At 39.5% G+C, this 17,585-nt stretch overlaps 1 protein-coding gene and 1 pseudogene across 1 annotated transcript; one reads left to right on the top strand and one right to left on the bottom strand.

Moving 5' to 3' along the window:
* Positions 1–2,724: 2,724 nt before the first annotated feature.
* Positions 2,725–9,719, top strand: LOC121420854 (annotated as a pseudogene).
* On the bottom strand, positions 9,323–13,034 carry LOC121419693 (leucine-rich repeat-containing protein 4B-like). Its single transcript, XM_041614152.1, has 2 exons — positions 12,335–13,034; positions 9,323–9,357 (listed from the first exon to the last, which is right to left on the bottom strand). The coding sequence occupies exons 1-2, from the start codon at positions 13,032–13,034 to the stop codon at positions 9,323–9,325; spliced, it is 735 nt and encodes a 244-aa protein (XP_041470086.1).
* Positions 13,035–17,585: the final 4,551 nt, after the last annotated feature.

The raw sequence follows: 17,585 nt of genomic DNA, 5'->3' as shown, positions 1-17,585 counted from the left end.
TGAGGGGAAAATCTTCGAAAAATAATAAGGGAAAAGCATAATTGTGTGTAAATACCTCTTTCTCTTTACATAAATGTTATTTTTACCTCCCTAACAAATATATGGGTCACAGGCATGGAGGGTAAATGCAAGCAAGATTTTTTTTGAATTGCCATAAATTTGCACTGCAATCAATTTGTAATACTTAAAGGCAACATTAGGAACAATATGAGAATTGATTACATTTCAACAGGGTCAATAGTGTCAATACATCTGTACGGTGTAAATCGATAAGCTTGTGCGTTACACATATTAGGTGCGAGTCAGCACTGAGCATGACTCTAACTCACACTTAATTCATGCACAATGGCGGATCCGCCGGTGCCCCCCCCCCCCCCTTTAAACCATAATCAAACTTTGTAATTTGAGAAATAGCGATTTAACAAAGTATGTCCCCCTTGAAAGTGACATTTTTTTGCTTGTCTAATTATCCGCAAACGAAATGAGCTTCGATGTGCTCGACAAATTTTCGTCGGTAAATTGCCCCCTCCCTTTTGGAAAATCCGCATTTTCATTATGATGCAAGATACATGTATGACCCCTTTTTCAGTTTTTCAATAATGCATGACGCCTTGTTAAAATCAAGAATGCATATATCACTAAAAAAAGCAAGAATGCTCATAGCATTTTCATTATTTTATTTTGATATACATGTAAGATAAAAGAACACAATCGATTAAATACGTTGGTCACATGGTGTAGGTACCGTGGCCCGGGATCGAACCCCGGATTTTCAAAATGTTTTATCAGGCCACGGCGGCTCGACTCGAACCCCGGAAAAGATCGATATCGCAACTTGATGCAAGATCAATACCGATTAACACCGTAATCGGTGAGGGTGTCTTCCATGTGTAGAATAGCTCTATAGCAGGTCTCGGCAGACAAGGGCGCCGGAGCGGGGGGGGCACTTGCCCCCCAAATAAAATTTTGGGGGGGCAAAACGAGATTTTGCCCCCCCCCCCCCAATGTGCCCCCCTGAAAGTAGAAAAATGATAAATTATTTAAGGACAAAAGTAAACGATGAAGGCACTTTTCTGCCTAAAAATTGTCATTTCCATTGTCAAAAATGAAAAAATTTGCCCCTGACGGGGCAATTACATTATCATAGTAAGCCTCGCGTCTTTTGACGAACAGTTCCTCTGTGAAACATACCTTTGATAAGCCACTTTTCCATCTTATTACAGTGTGATAACGTTTAACCTTTGAATGAATACATTTCAGACTAAAACCGAATGGCAAGCTATTTTTTTTTAATATCTAAACCTACAAATTATGAAAAAGATGGATATCTTCTTAGATAAATGATTTGATTTTATATATTTCGATCTAAAAAGTGAAAAAAATCAAGCACGTTTTGAAATAAAGAGATGGCTGTGTATTTATGCAAAGCGCGAGCGATTTTTTTTATTTTTATACTATGACCTGAAAGTTTTCTTTTTTCCAATCATTCCCCTCCCTTCCATCATTCAACTTTCATCCCGGTCCTATCTCTCTTCTTTTTCGCCTCACTTTCCGCCGCTTCGCCCCCTTGATATACCTATGATGACCCCTCCCACGACAGGAATTTTGTGTAAAAATGGAATATAAGTCTCGTTAATAGAGTGTTTAAAACAAATTTTGGGAGATGAAACATAGTTAAAGTTCACTGTGAAGGATTAATCATAACTCATGAAAACTATTCTTTATACTGAGTACGCGAACAATGAAAATATTCTTATATTCCAAGTAAATTTGGAATAAAGGGAAAGTGAATTGGCTTAACAAAGGTATGATTTTACTGGGTATAGAACATTCTCGTCTACCTTCTATGCACTAAATTTACTTATAAGTATCCAGAGGCGATTTTCTTTTTTCTTCATTTTTATTAGTTATGAAATTGACAATGGCCATCGATGTCATCAATGTCATCACTCTTTGGCTGGCATATAGGGCTAGATGCGAGTTCGAGAATAGTTGGGCCGGTATGCCTTTTCTTTTCCTATCCAAGTTCTTAACAAAAACTATCTGTTTATATTTATATTTCGAAATTCGAGGATACATGTGTATAATTTCGATTTTAAATTATGTATTTTTTCCATAATAAAAGAGCACAAATAGTAGGGGGACATTTGATATTATGTACCCCCTTTCCAAAATGGTAGGGGGACGCGTCCCCCCTGTGATTTCCGCCCATGGTGATGGGGGAGATTTTGCATTTTCTAGAATAAAATTGAAAGATTTCGTGCACACTTTTGGTGAATTTTGCCCTCTCGATCGGCGGCCCCCGGTGCGTACGGTCATGTTTGTCATCTTAAAGTCTTTAAAAGGCCTATATTACATTGGTTTGAAACAATTGAGTTTGCAATAAGGCTCGTAATTTGCTGGAACTGCGACCCTGATCATGAAGAAACACCAGTCTGGGTCAGAAGGGAGGAAACAGGAGCAAAAAGAACTCCAAGACTGTTTAATTCTCAAGAAATTTATTTTTGAATGCTCTTAGAAACGCAACTTTTACACTCAATTTTTACACAAAGTTCTTACCGTGGGGGGGGGGGGTCCGACACCCTCTCCCGCTCAATCGCTTCCGTATCTCACGCTTTCAAAAATATTGTGCCCCCTTCGGGATTTTGCCCCCCCCCCCCAAAACTGAAAGTGTTCCGGCGCGCCTGTCGGCAGACGTACTCTCATGGTAGTATGGAGATTATGTTGTGTTTAACATTATATCTGACACGAGACGTTATCATTGCATAATTTAATAGGTAAGTTCAATATAATGTGTTTGTGGTGTGTGTGTGTCTGTAAGGGTGTGTGTATGCGTGTGTGTACATTTGATTAGCTTTATAATAATAATGATAATAATAACGTTTTATTTACCCAGCGTAGCCACTTCAATCATAAGACTGCTCTACAAGCGGGCCCTGCATAACATAATATGTTATTATTACCCTTCTTCGGTCTAAATGCTGAGCGCCAAGCAAGAAGGCAAAAGGTCCTATTTTTTATAAGTCTTTATGACTCGGCAGCTTTATTTGAATACCATGTGTAGTACGGGCATACCCCCAAGTTTTGCTTCTTAAAGGGCCCTGGAAATGTTCATATGTATCATGTATTAATTGTATGATCTTGGCTCCATGTCACAATAAGTTGATATGATAGCGACCCTCACTAGAATGTCAACTACCATGACAACTGTGAATGTTTTGTTTCCTGATTGGCTCTAATTCCAATAGTAGTTGGTATTTTATCAAGATCTGCTATCATATCATTTTTTTAAATGGAATCATGATCATTATTTTTCGTTTTTGTTGTTGTAGTAGTATAGTAGTAGTAATAATAATAGTAGAAGTAGTAGTAGTAGTAGTAGTAGTAGTAGGAGTAGGAGTAGGAGTAGTAGTAGTAGTAGTAGTAGTAGTAGTAGTAGTAGTAGTAGTAGTAGTAGTAGTAGTAGTAGTAGTAGTAGTAGTAATGGCTACTTATATAGCGCTAAGGACACTTTCGCTGCTCGTGGCGCTTCTAGAAAGATAAATATACACGCAATTTTTATTGACCATGCTAAAAATTCTCTTCATTTTCGCTTATTCGTGGTCATTTGTATTCAGGTTTGATGCGATGAACGCAGTCAGGAGGTTTGCGAGTATTAGTGTATTAGGAGGAGTCGTATCGATGATGCTGTTCCTCGCTTCAAACATACCGACAAAGTTTATTCTTCTAAGACATAGTGATGACAATGGCGAAGCAAGATTCACAGCATATTCAGCAAATCAAGGGTAAGTGGTTTGTACTTCAGCGATATTGTTGGACATATGACTTTTTTCTTCAACCTAAAACGTATGGGGGAGGGGTAACCGACCCCGCCACCGTCCAAAAAACAAAACAAATGAATAAAATAAAAGTAAAAAAATCCGTGACCGCACGGCCATGTTACGTTTTCTAAGCATCTTTTAAAACCCGTTGGTCTCCCTTTTATACATGAAAAGTGGAAGACAAGACCTCCACCCTCCCCATCGAAAAGAAAAACGAACTGAATTAAGTCAGGGACCAACAATTCTTAAATTTGAAGTTCTGGCTGCGAATGTTTGAGTCGATCATAGTTTTCCAACAAGTACTGTCTTTAGATGTATCTTCCATTTCAGCTTACAATGAATTTCAAATTTTGAGGTACACACCTTTTGATTAGATAGCAAAATGCGGGTTTTAACGCCTTATTAATTTTCTTTACAGTCAGACCGCACGAGGTTCTCTTCGATACCTTGACAACATCAAAGTGAGTCTGGTCCATTCAGCTGGACATGTAGTTGCAGGAGCTTCTAACCGAACAAGAACCAGTTATGAGTTCTTCTTCAGTACCAATACGAGTACCCTACCTAGCAGCGTCGGTGAATTTGAAAGAGGAAAACTAGGTGGGATGGCGAACGCAGAAACCATGAGCCCTTTTGAACAGGAGAAGCGTGATGAAAGTAGATGCGTCCCTCGAGAAAATATAATGTACCTTAAAACCCACAAGACCGGGAGCTCTACATTACAGAATATCAATTATCGCTATGGTGATGCTCATGGGCTGACGTTTGCCCTACCAAAAACAGGTGTACATCTTGGGACGCCCTCATTGTTCAACCGGACGCATCCTGTCAAGTCGCCGTCAGGAAAATACAACGTGCTTGCCAATCATGCAAGATACAACCGTCCCGGTGAGTAGATACTAAAGAGTTCTCGCATTTACTACGGGGAAAATCTCTATAACGCATCGATTCCTTTGGAAATGCAATTAAAATCACAGTAGAGAGCTATAAGGCTCTTGTCGATAGTTGGTGGACTGGGAAAGCAGATCATCCGAATATTTGCCGTGGACGAACAATTGCAAATATGTCAGCCAGAGTCATGCTATGACAATGCTGAACTTGCACTTTCAAAGGCATTGGTGCGTCGTCAAATGTTTCCCGGACTTTCCCCCGTAATGAATGCGAAAAGTCCAGAGGAATACACTGACTACAATCACTTTCTTTCAACGCTACGACACAATACAAATCGAATGCATCCGAGAATGAATCAACAATGGTACACCAAGGCTTCATGATCTGTCATGAGAGATGGTAGATTATGAAACAAATTATTTTATCCCTACAATCATATGCAATCAACCAAAATTAAATGTCTTCGTCTATTGGTTTTATGAAAAAGACGCAACAAAAGTACATCATAAAAAACGTATTTCTTATAACGGAAACAGTGTCGACGCTATTGGTCCGATTTCGCAAAGTTGGTGTTGGAAATTCGTGCTTTGAAACCTTGGTTATACCTTGGTCACATTTGCTCTACGGCGGCGGTACGACGGCCGCAGAAAATCTGCGGTGGCCGTACGGCGGATGCCTACTTTTTACAGGCCGTAGGGGTGGCCGTAGAATTCTAACGCGGAGTCATAACATTTTTTTCTTTTCTACGCTCGCCGTAGAAATTAGACTAGCCGTATAGGCATGGCGTAGAACGGTCTACGGCGGCCGTACGTCGAACGTACGGTGGCCGTACGGCTTCCCTCGTGTTTTTTTTCCTCCTTCCCCTTCTCCTTTTAAGTTATCTGCTCGGGAGCCATCAGGCACGTATTTAGAATTTTGCACCTCGGGGGCCCGACCTATAATTTTGGCCCCTATGCCTGTGTACTTTTCGAAAAAAAAATGGCGACCCCTCCTCGTCAGGCAAACAGGTGCCTTAAATGCATGTTGAATTATCTTATTCCATAGTCACATGAAAAAGGGCAACTGCAGACCACTTTTTTAATGATAACTTAATAAAAAGCAAACTATCCATGAATGTGATGTAATACCAATTTTTTTTTAAGAACAAATGTGACCAGGAAGCACAGATATTGCCCTTTTACCAGCGGCTAACTTGGGTAAAATATGACATTATCATTATTATTATTATTATCATGGGGAGTTAAATGCTGATTTTTGTTGTTGTTTCCTAGGGTGTAGTTCTCATTTAAGACTAACGAGTTTATTAACATCTTAACTTTATTCATACAAACAAGTTACCATGGTTAAGGGAGATTTATTTCATAAGTCCAAATAAATAATGCGAACGCGATTTTTGATAGCTTGTGTATAGACCTGAAAATAGAATATTCTGAGAAGTTTTGTAAGCATGAGCAGGATGGGTATCTATCTATCTGTCAGGGCGAGCTGAACATTGTTTATATTCCAAAATGACCCAAAGTTTGGAAATTATAAGCCTTATTGGTAATCATGAACAGGATGGGCACTTAAAAATTATTCGATGCGAGCGCGAAGCGCGAGCTGAACTTTTTTATATTCCGTTCCAAATTTACTCATTCTACGCAATTCAGGTAATCGTTAACAGGATGCCCCCGCACTTTTATTACCCCCCCCCCCCTTTCTCATGTTCTCTTCTCTCATTTTCCCTTCTTCTTGTTTCCTTCTCTATTTCTTTTCTCCCTTTTCTCTTTCTCTTCTTTCCCCCTCCTTTTTTATCTCCCTTTTCTTTCCCTTTCTTCCCTCCCTCTTTTTGGCGCCCCCATTTTTGCCTACCCAGGGGCCCGGACCCCGAAAACCCACCTCCTCCCTCCCACCCACAATACGCGCATGGGCATGGTGCGAAACTTTGAAAACTTTCTGAAATGAAATGTCTAATATAAAATATTATGATGAGTGTGACAAGCAATTCATGGTATACTCACTGTATAGTCCCCTGCGGCCGCCGTGAGGACGCCTTGCGGCCACCTCTTGTCTGCCGTAGTATTTGTCAAAAATCTACGGCCAGCGTAGGGTCGCCCTAGGGCGACCGTACGTCATGATTTCAAGGACATACGTCAACCGTAGATTTTTTTTTTCTCCATAAATTAAAAAATACGCCGTGCGGCGACCGTAACACATGTGACCGCTAGTGTAAGAGGCCGTGGAAATTCTGAGGCGACCGTAGAATTGCTACTCGGCGTAGAAATTTTAGAATCTACGGCGGCCGTAGCAAATGTGACCAAGGTATTAGGTAGATGCCTCTGCTTTGAGTATGCTATTTCATCGCGAATGTTGAGAATGCGTCCAATAATAAATACTTGCTCCTATCACAAGTGCGCTAAATGGACGTTTCTTGCTATTAGGTTACATCATCATCCCATTGTTTGAAATATAACAAATCAACTATTTCTGTTTTCATGTTTACATAAACTGAAGGATGATTGAATTGCGGCAACTTATATAAAAACGTCAATTCTGATAGCGCTCTGTCAAGGTGGCGAAATCTCGCATTTATACTGGACACTTTTTTCCCATCATGTCCTTAAAGGTATTGTTTAACTTTGTGAGCAGCCGATTTAAAAAATTTCGAACCAAGATGAAACATGTGTACAATTGCATGTATTAGAACTAATTAAGCCTGACAACAACCATTATTGAGAATGAAAAGCTAAAACTACAAGGCAAACCCCGATTTTGTAAATAGGTGTCTTATAGACGCCTAAATACTACACATAAGTGTATGGGATAAAATTAAGATGGTGTTTCCGGTCACTTCATATTTCAATTTTTGAAGCACTAAACAATTATTTCGAACGCAATTTTTTTCTGAGCTTCCTTTTTACAACATATCACAGACACAGGTGATAAGTATGATCTTCTAGCTCAGATTTTTTAAAAGTCAAACCAATGTTAACCAGTCACTTTAATATACACGCTGAATTACTCGGGCGGATTCAAAATCCCTTTTATGATTCCGGCCATCTTGCTTTGCTCACCCACTGTCCTCATACTAATTTTAATGCGCTTTGTATCTTATAAGGAAAGGCGCTATAAAAATGTATTATTATTATTTTTCCTTGTCTCTTGCTAATTACCGTCTATGTCACCATTACAATTCCATATTTTCAGATCTTTTGAAATATGTAAACTATATATACGACTCTCTTCGTTTCTGTTTGTCATTAATGCACACAATTATGGTACATTCATATTCTCCAGCTCGATATGTACTATGCGTTTTGACATCTTTGCCTTTATCCTTCTAATTCAATAATTTAAAAAAATTATGAAAGTTAATTATGAAAAAAATGAAAATATTGCTTTCGAATAAATGGTAAATAATTGTACATATTTTAGCCAAAAACCAAAATTTCTTCATCGTAGTTTTCATTTTCATCTAATAAATCAGGTTTTTAAACATGATATCCGAAAGGATATCATGTTTAAAATCCTCTCTTTTCCAACTGAAACTTTAGAAGAAGGTAAAGCTAATACCGAGCATTAGATTTTCAAAAAAAGCTGCCTGTTTTATTTTTTTATCAGTTGAGTGTACCTATGTTGATCTAATGCATGAAATAAATAAAACAGAGGCAAGGCGCCTGCGGACAGATATCTATTAGCAAATCAAATATTTCATGAAATACATTTTCGTTTGTTCTTTCACCATAGAAATGGCCGAGATCATGTACAAGAACGCAGCATATGTGACCATCATCCGGCATCCCTCTACCCAGTTTGAAAGTATGTATGCCTACTATGGATTCCAACGCAACTTCAATGTTACCTTGAAAGGGTTTGCAGACAATCCACAGATATATTATCGAAGAGAGATAGCTAAACCTCACCACACTGCACTCAACCCGACGCTGTATGACCTAGGAATGCAAAAACCGGAAATGGCCGATGAGGGCGTTATTCGGCATAAAATTGCTACTTTGGAGGACGACTTCGATTTAGTCTTAGTTGCAGAGTATCTTTTGGAATCCTTAGTCCTCTTGAGAGAGTTAATGTGTTGGGATTTGAGCGATATGACCTACTTCTCATCCAGAGTAAGAACGAAATCAGAAGAGGACAAAATGTCCAAGGGAACGTTTGAACGACTTTACGAATGGAACCATGGCGATGCCCTTCTTTATGAACATTTTAACCGAACCCTGTGGACAAAAATAAAGGCGTACGGTCAGGAAAAGAATGGACAAGACGTCAGGACGTTAGAAAAAAATGATCAAAGCACTAAAAGACAAATGTCTGGATGGGACCACATTTTTTAAGAAGGTCACTCACTATGTTCTAAGAGAAAGTATGAAGGACAATGTTCAGTGCATTAGAATGATTAGACCTGCTTTTAAGTATCTACAAACACTCAGAGAGAAGCAAGGAATACCGATTGGTTAAAAGTTTCAAACTATATTGTTGATTTACAAGAATTTTTATGAGCCAGTTATCCATTTCTTTAACATGACTATAAATTCACGTTCTTTATTCATTAATTTTGACCTCTTTTGTTTATTTCATGATGGTTTATGTGTCTCTTTATTCATTTTTTCACAAGGACCTTATGCATGTGACGTCATGATCTCAAAGCGCCCTCCTTCAGAGGATATGGGAATAGCGTGAATGTAGTTGTCAGAGATGTGCCAGCTGCACATCACCAAGGCACGCAAGGCAACAGCAGTGAAAATAACCTTTGAAATGGCACGATGACGCAAATGTATAAGGTCTATTCATAATACGCAGATACGCCCACACCCACCCACACACACACACACACACCAATATGTTTTAGTATTATTGTGTCACATTTGGGATAAGCCTTTACATGTGGTTGCTATGCGACCATTTGCAGCGTTTTGCTATTAAACTATGTATTGATAATGACGCTCAATAAATATTGCAATACCTTAATAAATGGCCATATGCAGAAATAAAATATATAAAAAACAAAAAAATACAGATACCAGAAATAAAAGCGTGAAAGGTATCTGCAAAGCTAAAACCTCTTACAAGTGTAACGTAGAACATTTGGTAAATATAAATCCATGAAAAATACAAGATCAACAACATTGAATTCCAACGGATTAAATAATATGGCATTGGTGTTAACAGCCATTTATTAATCAATCTTTTAAATTCCGGCAGATCTAGGACGGATTTCATTTCGAAGAAACGATATTCTAAATGTAAGCCCATCATAGGTTTATAAGAGTTAGAAGTACGACATTTCTGTACAGATTGGTTATTGAACACCCTTAAAATACGAGTATCCAAAATGTCGAAGAAAACGGGATTGCTGTTATAATACATAATATACACATTGAACGTTTCTGTAGTAAATCAAGGCTGATTCGGATATCTATCAAGATGGTACATGTATATGAAGATTTGTGTATTTGTGCTACATTCATTCATTATTCATTAATAAAGGATGGAGTAAAACAGAAAAGAAAACATTGGAGTGGTGCCCCATGTTATTGATTTGATAAAACAAGACATTGGGCTTGTAGGTGATGACTGAGAGTGACTGGCGTACGGTTTGGATGTCATTTCGAATTCATTTTGGGGGTTAGTTACACCTGAGGCGGGGGACCAGTTTTCACATAAGTCGTGTTCCATGTTGGACAACTCAACGAGCATCCTTCCATTGTAACTAGAAGGAGACATACAATGTACTCCGTCGACACCAGACCGCAAAAGCCAACTCTGAAGGTTTCTCAAATTGCAGTTGCAGTCCCAGGGGTTAGGATCTAGGTGGATCCTTTCGGACAGTAGAGGAAGCGCCGATGAATCCAAGTACATCAGGCGATTCCCACCGAGCCGGATCGTCAGGCTACTGCGATTGATGAAAGCGGATTGTCCTATGAAGCTTATCTGGTTGTCCTGAAGATTGATTTCATCTGCAACATAACATGAAGTAAATGCATGCCGTGGCACGATGTCAATAGAATTATCCTGCAGATCAATGATCTGTATCCGTGGCAATTTCCCGAAAGGGTTTCCGGAAAGTGTGGAGATTCGGTTATGGCTTAGGTCAAGGTTCCTGAGTAAAGGGGCGTCAATGTTAGGCAGAATCGCTAGTGCATTGCAGCAAAGTCGAAGCGAGAATTTGAGGGATTTGAATTCAAAATGCCAAGGCACGCCAGGCAGCTGTTGAAACATTGTCACATTGTTCATTTCAAAAGCCCCAGACACATTGCTGCAGTTTGGTATTTGTATATACTCCCTTCCTATCGTAGTATGCGAGAGTGAGATTGTGTCGAGACTACCTATAATTCTTGAGGAAAGGTGTTTCAAGGGGTTTCCTTCAAGGTTTACTTTCACTAAGCGATTGCAGTTCTGAAAAGCATTCTCGTCTATAGAAAGGATCATATTCCACCCAGCGTCTACCTCTCTTAACTCACACTCTGTCTGACAAAACGTGACGTCACTTCCGCAATTTGAATTTCCATGAAATTGCATGATGGAATTGTGGGAACATCTGAATACTTGGGTTCTTGTAGGAAGAGATATATTACGCAGTCGGTTATAGTTGACTAAAAACTGATCCAATTTGATCCCAATCCAATCCGGAGAAGCAATGTTTGTTAATAGATTATGACTGAGGTCCAGTTTAATCAACCGCCGAACAGAACTAATGTTTAACTGATCCAGAGATATTAATCGGTTGTTCTGTAAAACGATTTCAGCTACATTATGAATCCTAATTGCTTCATCTGCTCGATGTCCTATTACATTCGAACTGATGTTGAAAAACAAAGGTCTATTTTGAAAGTCTGTGTGTATAAACTCCACTATTTCAATTTCGTTGAACTGTAGCTCAAGACGCCGTAGTTTATACCAGAAGGTGACGTCAGGGATTGTTGTGAGTTTGTTGTGATTCAGTTTGAGGATAGAGAGATTCGGACAACCGACAAAGGCGCCAGGCACAATGAATGCTACTTGATTATCAGATATATCAAGGATCGTGAGATAATCCAACTTGATCACGTCATCAACAGTACTAATGCGATTTCCAGACATGTAAAGTATAGCTAATTCTTTATTCTCATTTATCGCGGTCCAATTGACAGCAAAAATGTTGTTATTGGATAGGCTTAGGTGATGTAGACTTGAAATATTCTTAAGAAATCTTGCGTTATCGATCTGATTTTCATCTAGGTATAACTTCCTAACAGAATCGCACCAATCGTCACTCATGTTCCCTTGAAGAACGAATTCGGTGATACTGTTGTTTCGAAAGTCTATGACCCTAAGCTTTGGATACGAACAGGTGCTAAAGGTTATGACTCCAATCAGTTCAGAGTGTTTGATAGTAAGGCTCCTCAATTTTGGAAGTGTTGGGAGGTCACTGATACTGCTTACCAAAGACTTTGAAATGACTATAACCTCAATGAAGTGCACTCCCAAGCCTATAATATCCTGTAAATGGCTAATTCCCATACCAGTTAGGTATAGATCAGTTATTCTGCTGGACGAGCTTTGGTTGAAATGTGTCCCTTTCTCCAGATGTATCTGCAACAGTGTGGTGCCCTGGGGCCAGTGTGAAATCTGCACAACGTGTATTGGGTTACCTGCTAGAAAGAGTTTCTGAAGCTTTGTCACGTTCCGCAGATCAGGAAGGGTCCTGATACCATTGTCACGGAAGTCAATTAAAGTGATCAGATGTACCGACTGTATTTGGTGAATGTCAAAAACCCGAATATTTGATGATACGGCGGCAATGATGTTAACCGGAAGTGACAGGTTCAAGAATCCTACTATGAAGTTGTTTGAAAGGTTTATCAGGGATTCACGGTCGCCAGCAAAGTCGAATGTCTGTTGACTGTAGCAATTCACCCTCTGAATAAAATTGAATGCAAGGTTGATGATACGGATTGGGGGTATAGAGAACATGTCGATCAGACCATTCTCATCAACGTGGAGAGTCGACAATTTAGGAAGTCTAGTGAAAGCTTGAGGCTGGATAGCCGAGATGAAATTCGCCGTTAGGCGCAGGACAGTAAGGACTGGTAATGGAAAGAAATCGTCATCTTGTATAGTGGTGATCAGGTTACGAGACAGGATGAGATATTCTGTTGTCAAAGGAATACCAGCGGGAACGGACTTGAGATAACGGTTGCTGCATTCGACTCTGGTTTGCCCGACACAGCTACAGGTCTCCAGGCACAAGGAGTGGTTTATCCAAGCCGACGAGGATGCAGATGAAACAAGAAGGCAAACCAGAAGTGCCACGTGATAGCCTTCATAGATGCGGAAGTGCCAAGGTTCCATTGCAAACTAAGTTCAGACATTCAAATTATAGTGACAGAATAGCTCGTAATTTCATTATCGAATTGATACCGAAATGTGCTTGCAGAATTTTTTCCACTCACTTTATATCCAGTTTCAGCTCGGTACGTCAAAGTCATAACCAGATCCATATTGTGTGTGTGGTTTTCATTTTTTATTTTTGGCGATTGAACACTAATGGGCGAAATTAGCATAGTACATCTGATTTGTAGATTATACACGGAATATCCAACGATGGAATATTGAATGAATAGACTGTCAAAATGACAAAAAAATTAATTACCTTCTCCTCAAAAAAATCGGGAGAGATAGTAAAAATATTTTGTAGTCTGATTTTGTTGATTGCCTTCTTTATATCAATCAATTATGACTCTTTACTTGGATTCAATTGGACGTTGAAACATAAAGCAATGTGCTTATGTGTCCATTTTTTTTCAAGTCATGATTTGAACTGAATTAGACTAGATGCACTTACAACTTACTCAGGCACTTTAAAAGCACTTTGACAAATTTATGCTCATTTATTGACATGTTTTTCAAAGGTGTGTGGCTCTTAATCTGTTCTAAATTGTAACTTCTTGTATTTAGCATGGTCGTAGGGGCCACTGGCGGATCCGGGGGAGGGGGGGGGGGGCAGCTAACCCGTGCCCCCCTCCACCCCTTGAGAAGCAAAACTAGAATTTATATTGTGAAAATACCGGTAAAACAGAAGTGTGCCCCCTTTTGAAAATTAAGACTTTGTTCCCTTGTCATTTTTTTTCTCGTGGACGAAATATCCTTCATTTTTGGTTAAAAACTTCCTTCTTTTGTTTAAGAGGAGGGGGGGGGGGGGGGCTTGTCAATTTTTTCTCACAAAAAATGTGACCAACCTTTGGAAAATCCTGGATGCAAACCTGATAGGGGCTTACCTTGTGTCGGTTTAATATGTAAAAGGAAATTTAATTAGATACTCAGCAGATTACAACCGGAATGATTTTATATAAGCTTCGACTGCGATGTCGCCCTTTTCTGTGCACCCCCAATTAACATTTTGATGAGACTTGTCAGGGATATACCACTTTTACACTTGGTCTGGGACAGGTCTAATCCTCGTGGATTTGAGCTTACTCTACATGTTAATCTATCCCAGGGGCCCATTGCAGAAAGAGTTGCAATCAATCGCAACTCCAAAAATCATGCGCAACTTGATTTTCAACCAATCAACAGCGCGCATTTGGGACTTGCGATTGATTTTTTTGACTTGCGTTTAAACGCAACTCTTTCTGCAACGGGCCCCTGGTCAGTCAAGAGAACGCGTTGACCCTTTTTTTTAAGAAAGTTATGGTATTTTAAAGTTTCGCTTCATTTCACAAAACAGTTACATGCACATCTCGGTTGGTATGCAAATGAGGAACTGATGACATCACTCACTCACTATTTCTTTTGTATTTTATTATATAAAATATGAAATATTTTCATTTTCTCGTCATTGTCATGTGAAATGAAGTTTCAATCCTCCCTGAACATGGGGAATTCCATTATTTTAACATTTTGTGCTTCAGGCAAGGAGGTCCTAATCGTCAAATTCGTAAAAATTGAAATATTGAATAATTCAAACACTAAAAAAACAAAAGAAAAGTGAGAGAGTGGCATCATCGACTCTCTCATTTGGATGTAACAGGCTTGTTCGTATAACTATTTTGTTAAAAATAACCGAAACTTTGAAAAGTCATAACTTTCTTATTTTACATCCGATTTTGATTAAATTTTCGCCATTGTGCTTGTCTGATTTTTCTCTATTGGTTCAAATCTACATTTTTTCTGAGGTGGACTTGACCTTTAATGATCAAGACTGCATACGAGAAATGTCTCCCTCTTGCGACAAATGAGCATGCAATGGATCTCATCTGAAAAAAAACAAGTTCGTTATCCATGTCTATGATTCACTTGAAATTGAATATGAATGATGTGCTTCATACATGTATCTTGTTTTAATTTGTTTACATTCTGTTTGTTTTATTTATAGTTTAGCCAGGTCTTCTCCGAAGGTAATCTGCATAGTCATGGTCTTCCCTTCTTGGGCTGGTTACAGGACGATGATGCGACCATCGGATGACCAACACTCTACATCTGTTCTGTCTTCTCTTGTTTTCTTAAACCGTATCTTATTTCTTGCAGTAAGATCTTCAACGATGGTGGTACTCGATCCCTTCAGAAGTTTTCTTTGTTTTTGCAGAATTTCTTTCCTTTTCCTATATAGGTAGATAATTTGACGATAATTGGGCTTGGTGGCAATGGATTATTCGTTGACTTGGACCCTGATCTATGTGGTCTATCGATAATGATCGATGTCCTTCATTATGTCAATCGGTACTCCTTATTTAGACAGGCAAATGTCAGACACTAAAGTTATCGCTATTTTCATTACTTATTTCATTTTCCTCTGGAATACGGAAATATTGTGGCATTGTTACCCCCTACGATAAAGCATTTCGATTTCGTGATGTGTTAATGTTTTGTTTAGATACCGAATCTCTTTATTCTTGCAATCCATTTTTATTTTGCGAATCGTAGATGGAGCTCTGAATTTTGTCCAAGCGCTCAATTATTATTTTTTTGCAACAGCTCTTCTGACAGCAGAATCAAGAATCTTAAGGTCTGGTCACACTGCCAGAGCGTTGTTGGAGTGGTCGTGGAGCGGTAGGGAAAGAGGGTCGAATTTCGCTCTCAAAATTGGGGAAAAAATCGAAAACACCAATCGAAAACAAAAAAACAACAATCGAAATCGAAAATGGTAAACGGTAGCGAGCGGTGATGATTTTTTTTCTCTCCGCTCCACGACCGCTCCAACGACGCTCGGGCGGTGTGACCATGCCTTTAAAGTCTGGTCCCGCTCTGGCCAACGGACAAAAAGCGTATCCGTTAAGGACACAGCGGACGAGTGAAATTTCGGTGTGGCTCCATCCGTTTTTAACCGCTCCAGAAATGGACGAAATTAGCCCCAAAAATGCGAAAACAGAAAAGAGCGGACGTGGGAAATGATTATGTTTTTATCGAAGATGTTAAATTGATGTTCATCGGAACCTACGGATGAAAATTGATAGAAGTGGACGACAGCTACGAAGGGGTTTTGAATACTTTATGTGCGAGATACGCTCACATCCTTTCTATAGTTCCGTGCAACTCATTATGCGTTCCATGTAATAATAATAATAATAATACCCAATTTTTATAAAGCGCTTTTCCCAGAATGGCCCAAAGCGCGTTACAGCATATTATTACCCCGGTCATTGGATTCATTTCAATCCCGCACGAAAAGTGCACAATTTCCACTCCCTGGGGAGCATTCCTTGCATTCATCGCAGCCTCATTATGGCGCTGGCAAAATCAAACATACAATATCTTTCGCATCCTACCGGGTACCCATTTAGCACCTGGGTCGAGAGTGGCAAAGTGTGGATTAACGCCTTGCCAAAGGACGCTAGACCACGGTGGGATTCGAACACACGACCCTCTGTTTACAAGGCGAGAGTCAGAACCACTACACCACGGCTCTACCTTTAAGTTACCTTTCCTCCCTCTTTCAGCTGTCAGCTGCATTGGATGTGAGTTGCGAGAAAGCCAAGGGGACGCAGAGAATATACAGCGGACGTTTAACGGATGAGAACGGACATGGAACGTTTGTTGGTCGTGTGCGTTGCGGATTTACATCGCACACGGCGCGGGTGAAATCACAGTGGAGGGATGCTCGATGGATAGAGCGTATGAAGCACGTATACAATGTGTACATGTACACGACGGACGCATTGCGTTTTCCAACGGATGGCACGACATTTTTCTGATCCACATCCTCACTTCATTCGTTAGTGCAGTGGGACCGGGCCTTTAAGGAACTCCTCATCCTGTAGGAGTTCTTTAATCACTTGGCATGTTACAGCTACCGTTTGTCTAGTGTTCATCGAGCCTGAAGAAGGGAGTGGTCCAGCCATTGTTAAAAATAACAAAGCCTAAGCTTAACAAGATGTTGGAATGCGGTTAAGTAGGCATTTCTTCTCAGCTAATATTGTTTAGTACAAAAGAATAGTGAATAATGGATATTATGTGCAGTATTCAAATTAAAATGTAGGAAAGTGCGATAAACTAGAAGTTCTCCTTCTGATTTTTATAAACAAGAAGATTTCAAGGTCAATGGATCATCACTGTTTTATAAACATGATACTCCTTTCACGCACACACACTGAGAAGGTTTCAAATCTTTCATTCTCATGGCATTTGAAAGACAATTGTTACATTGTCAATCTTTATCATCATCATCTGCTGTATTCTTCAAAGGGTACTGCAACCTATCTCAAGTCAATATGATATAAGTGATAGCCACAGTCCATGTACGGTAAATCAAGTCCAAGAATCGGTCGAAAAATGGAGGTAAACTGTCAACAGTTTCATTTTGCCGTCTGTGGTTGATTTGAATGGATGGAAAATTAAAAGTGTAAAGTGATATGCTTATTTCGGTTCTATTTTCGTTCGGGTCGGCTTGTTGCTTGGACAGACTTG

The sequence above is a fragment of the Lytechinus variegatus genome, chromosome 8, assembly GCF_018143015.1.
Source record: "Lytechinus variegatus isolate NC3 chromosome 8, Lvar_3.0, whole genome shotgun sequence".
NCBI lineage: Eukaryota > Metazoa > Echinodermata > Echinoidea > Temnopleuroida > Toxopneustidae > Lytechinus > Lytechinus variegatus.
The sequence above is the reverse complement of the archived record's forward strand: the minus strand, read 5'-3'. Positions and strand labels throughout refer to the sequence as shown.

Coding starts and splice junctions, on each gene's coding strand:
- LOC121419693 (XM_041614152.1), bottom strand. CDS start 13,034: ATGGAACCTTGGCACTTCCGCATCTATGAAGGCTATCACGTGGCACTT. Junction 9,358..12,334: donor TCAGAAACTCTTTCTAGCAG/GTAACCCAATAC, acceptor TATCCTCTGAAG/GAGGGCGCTTTGAGATCATG.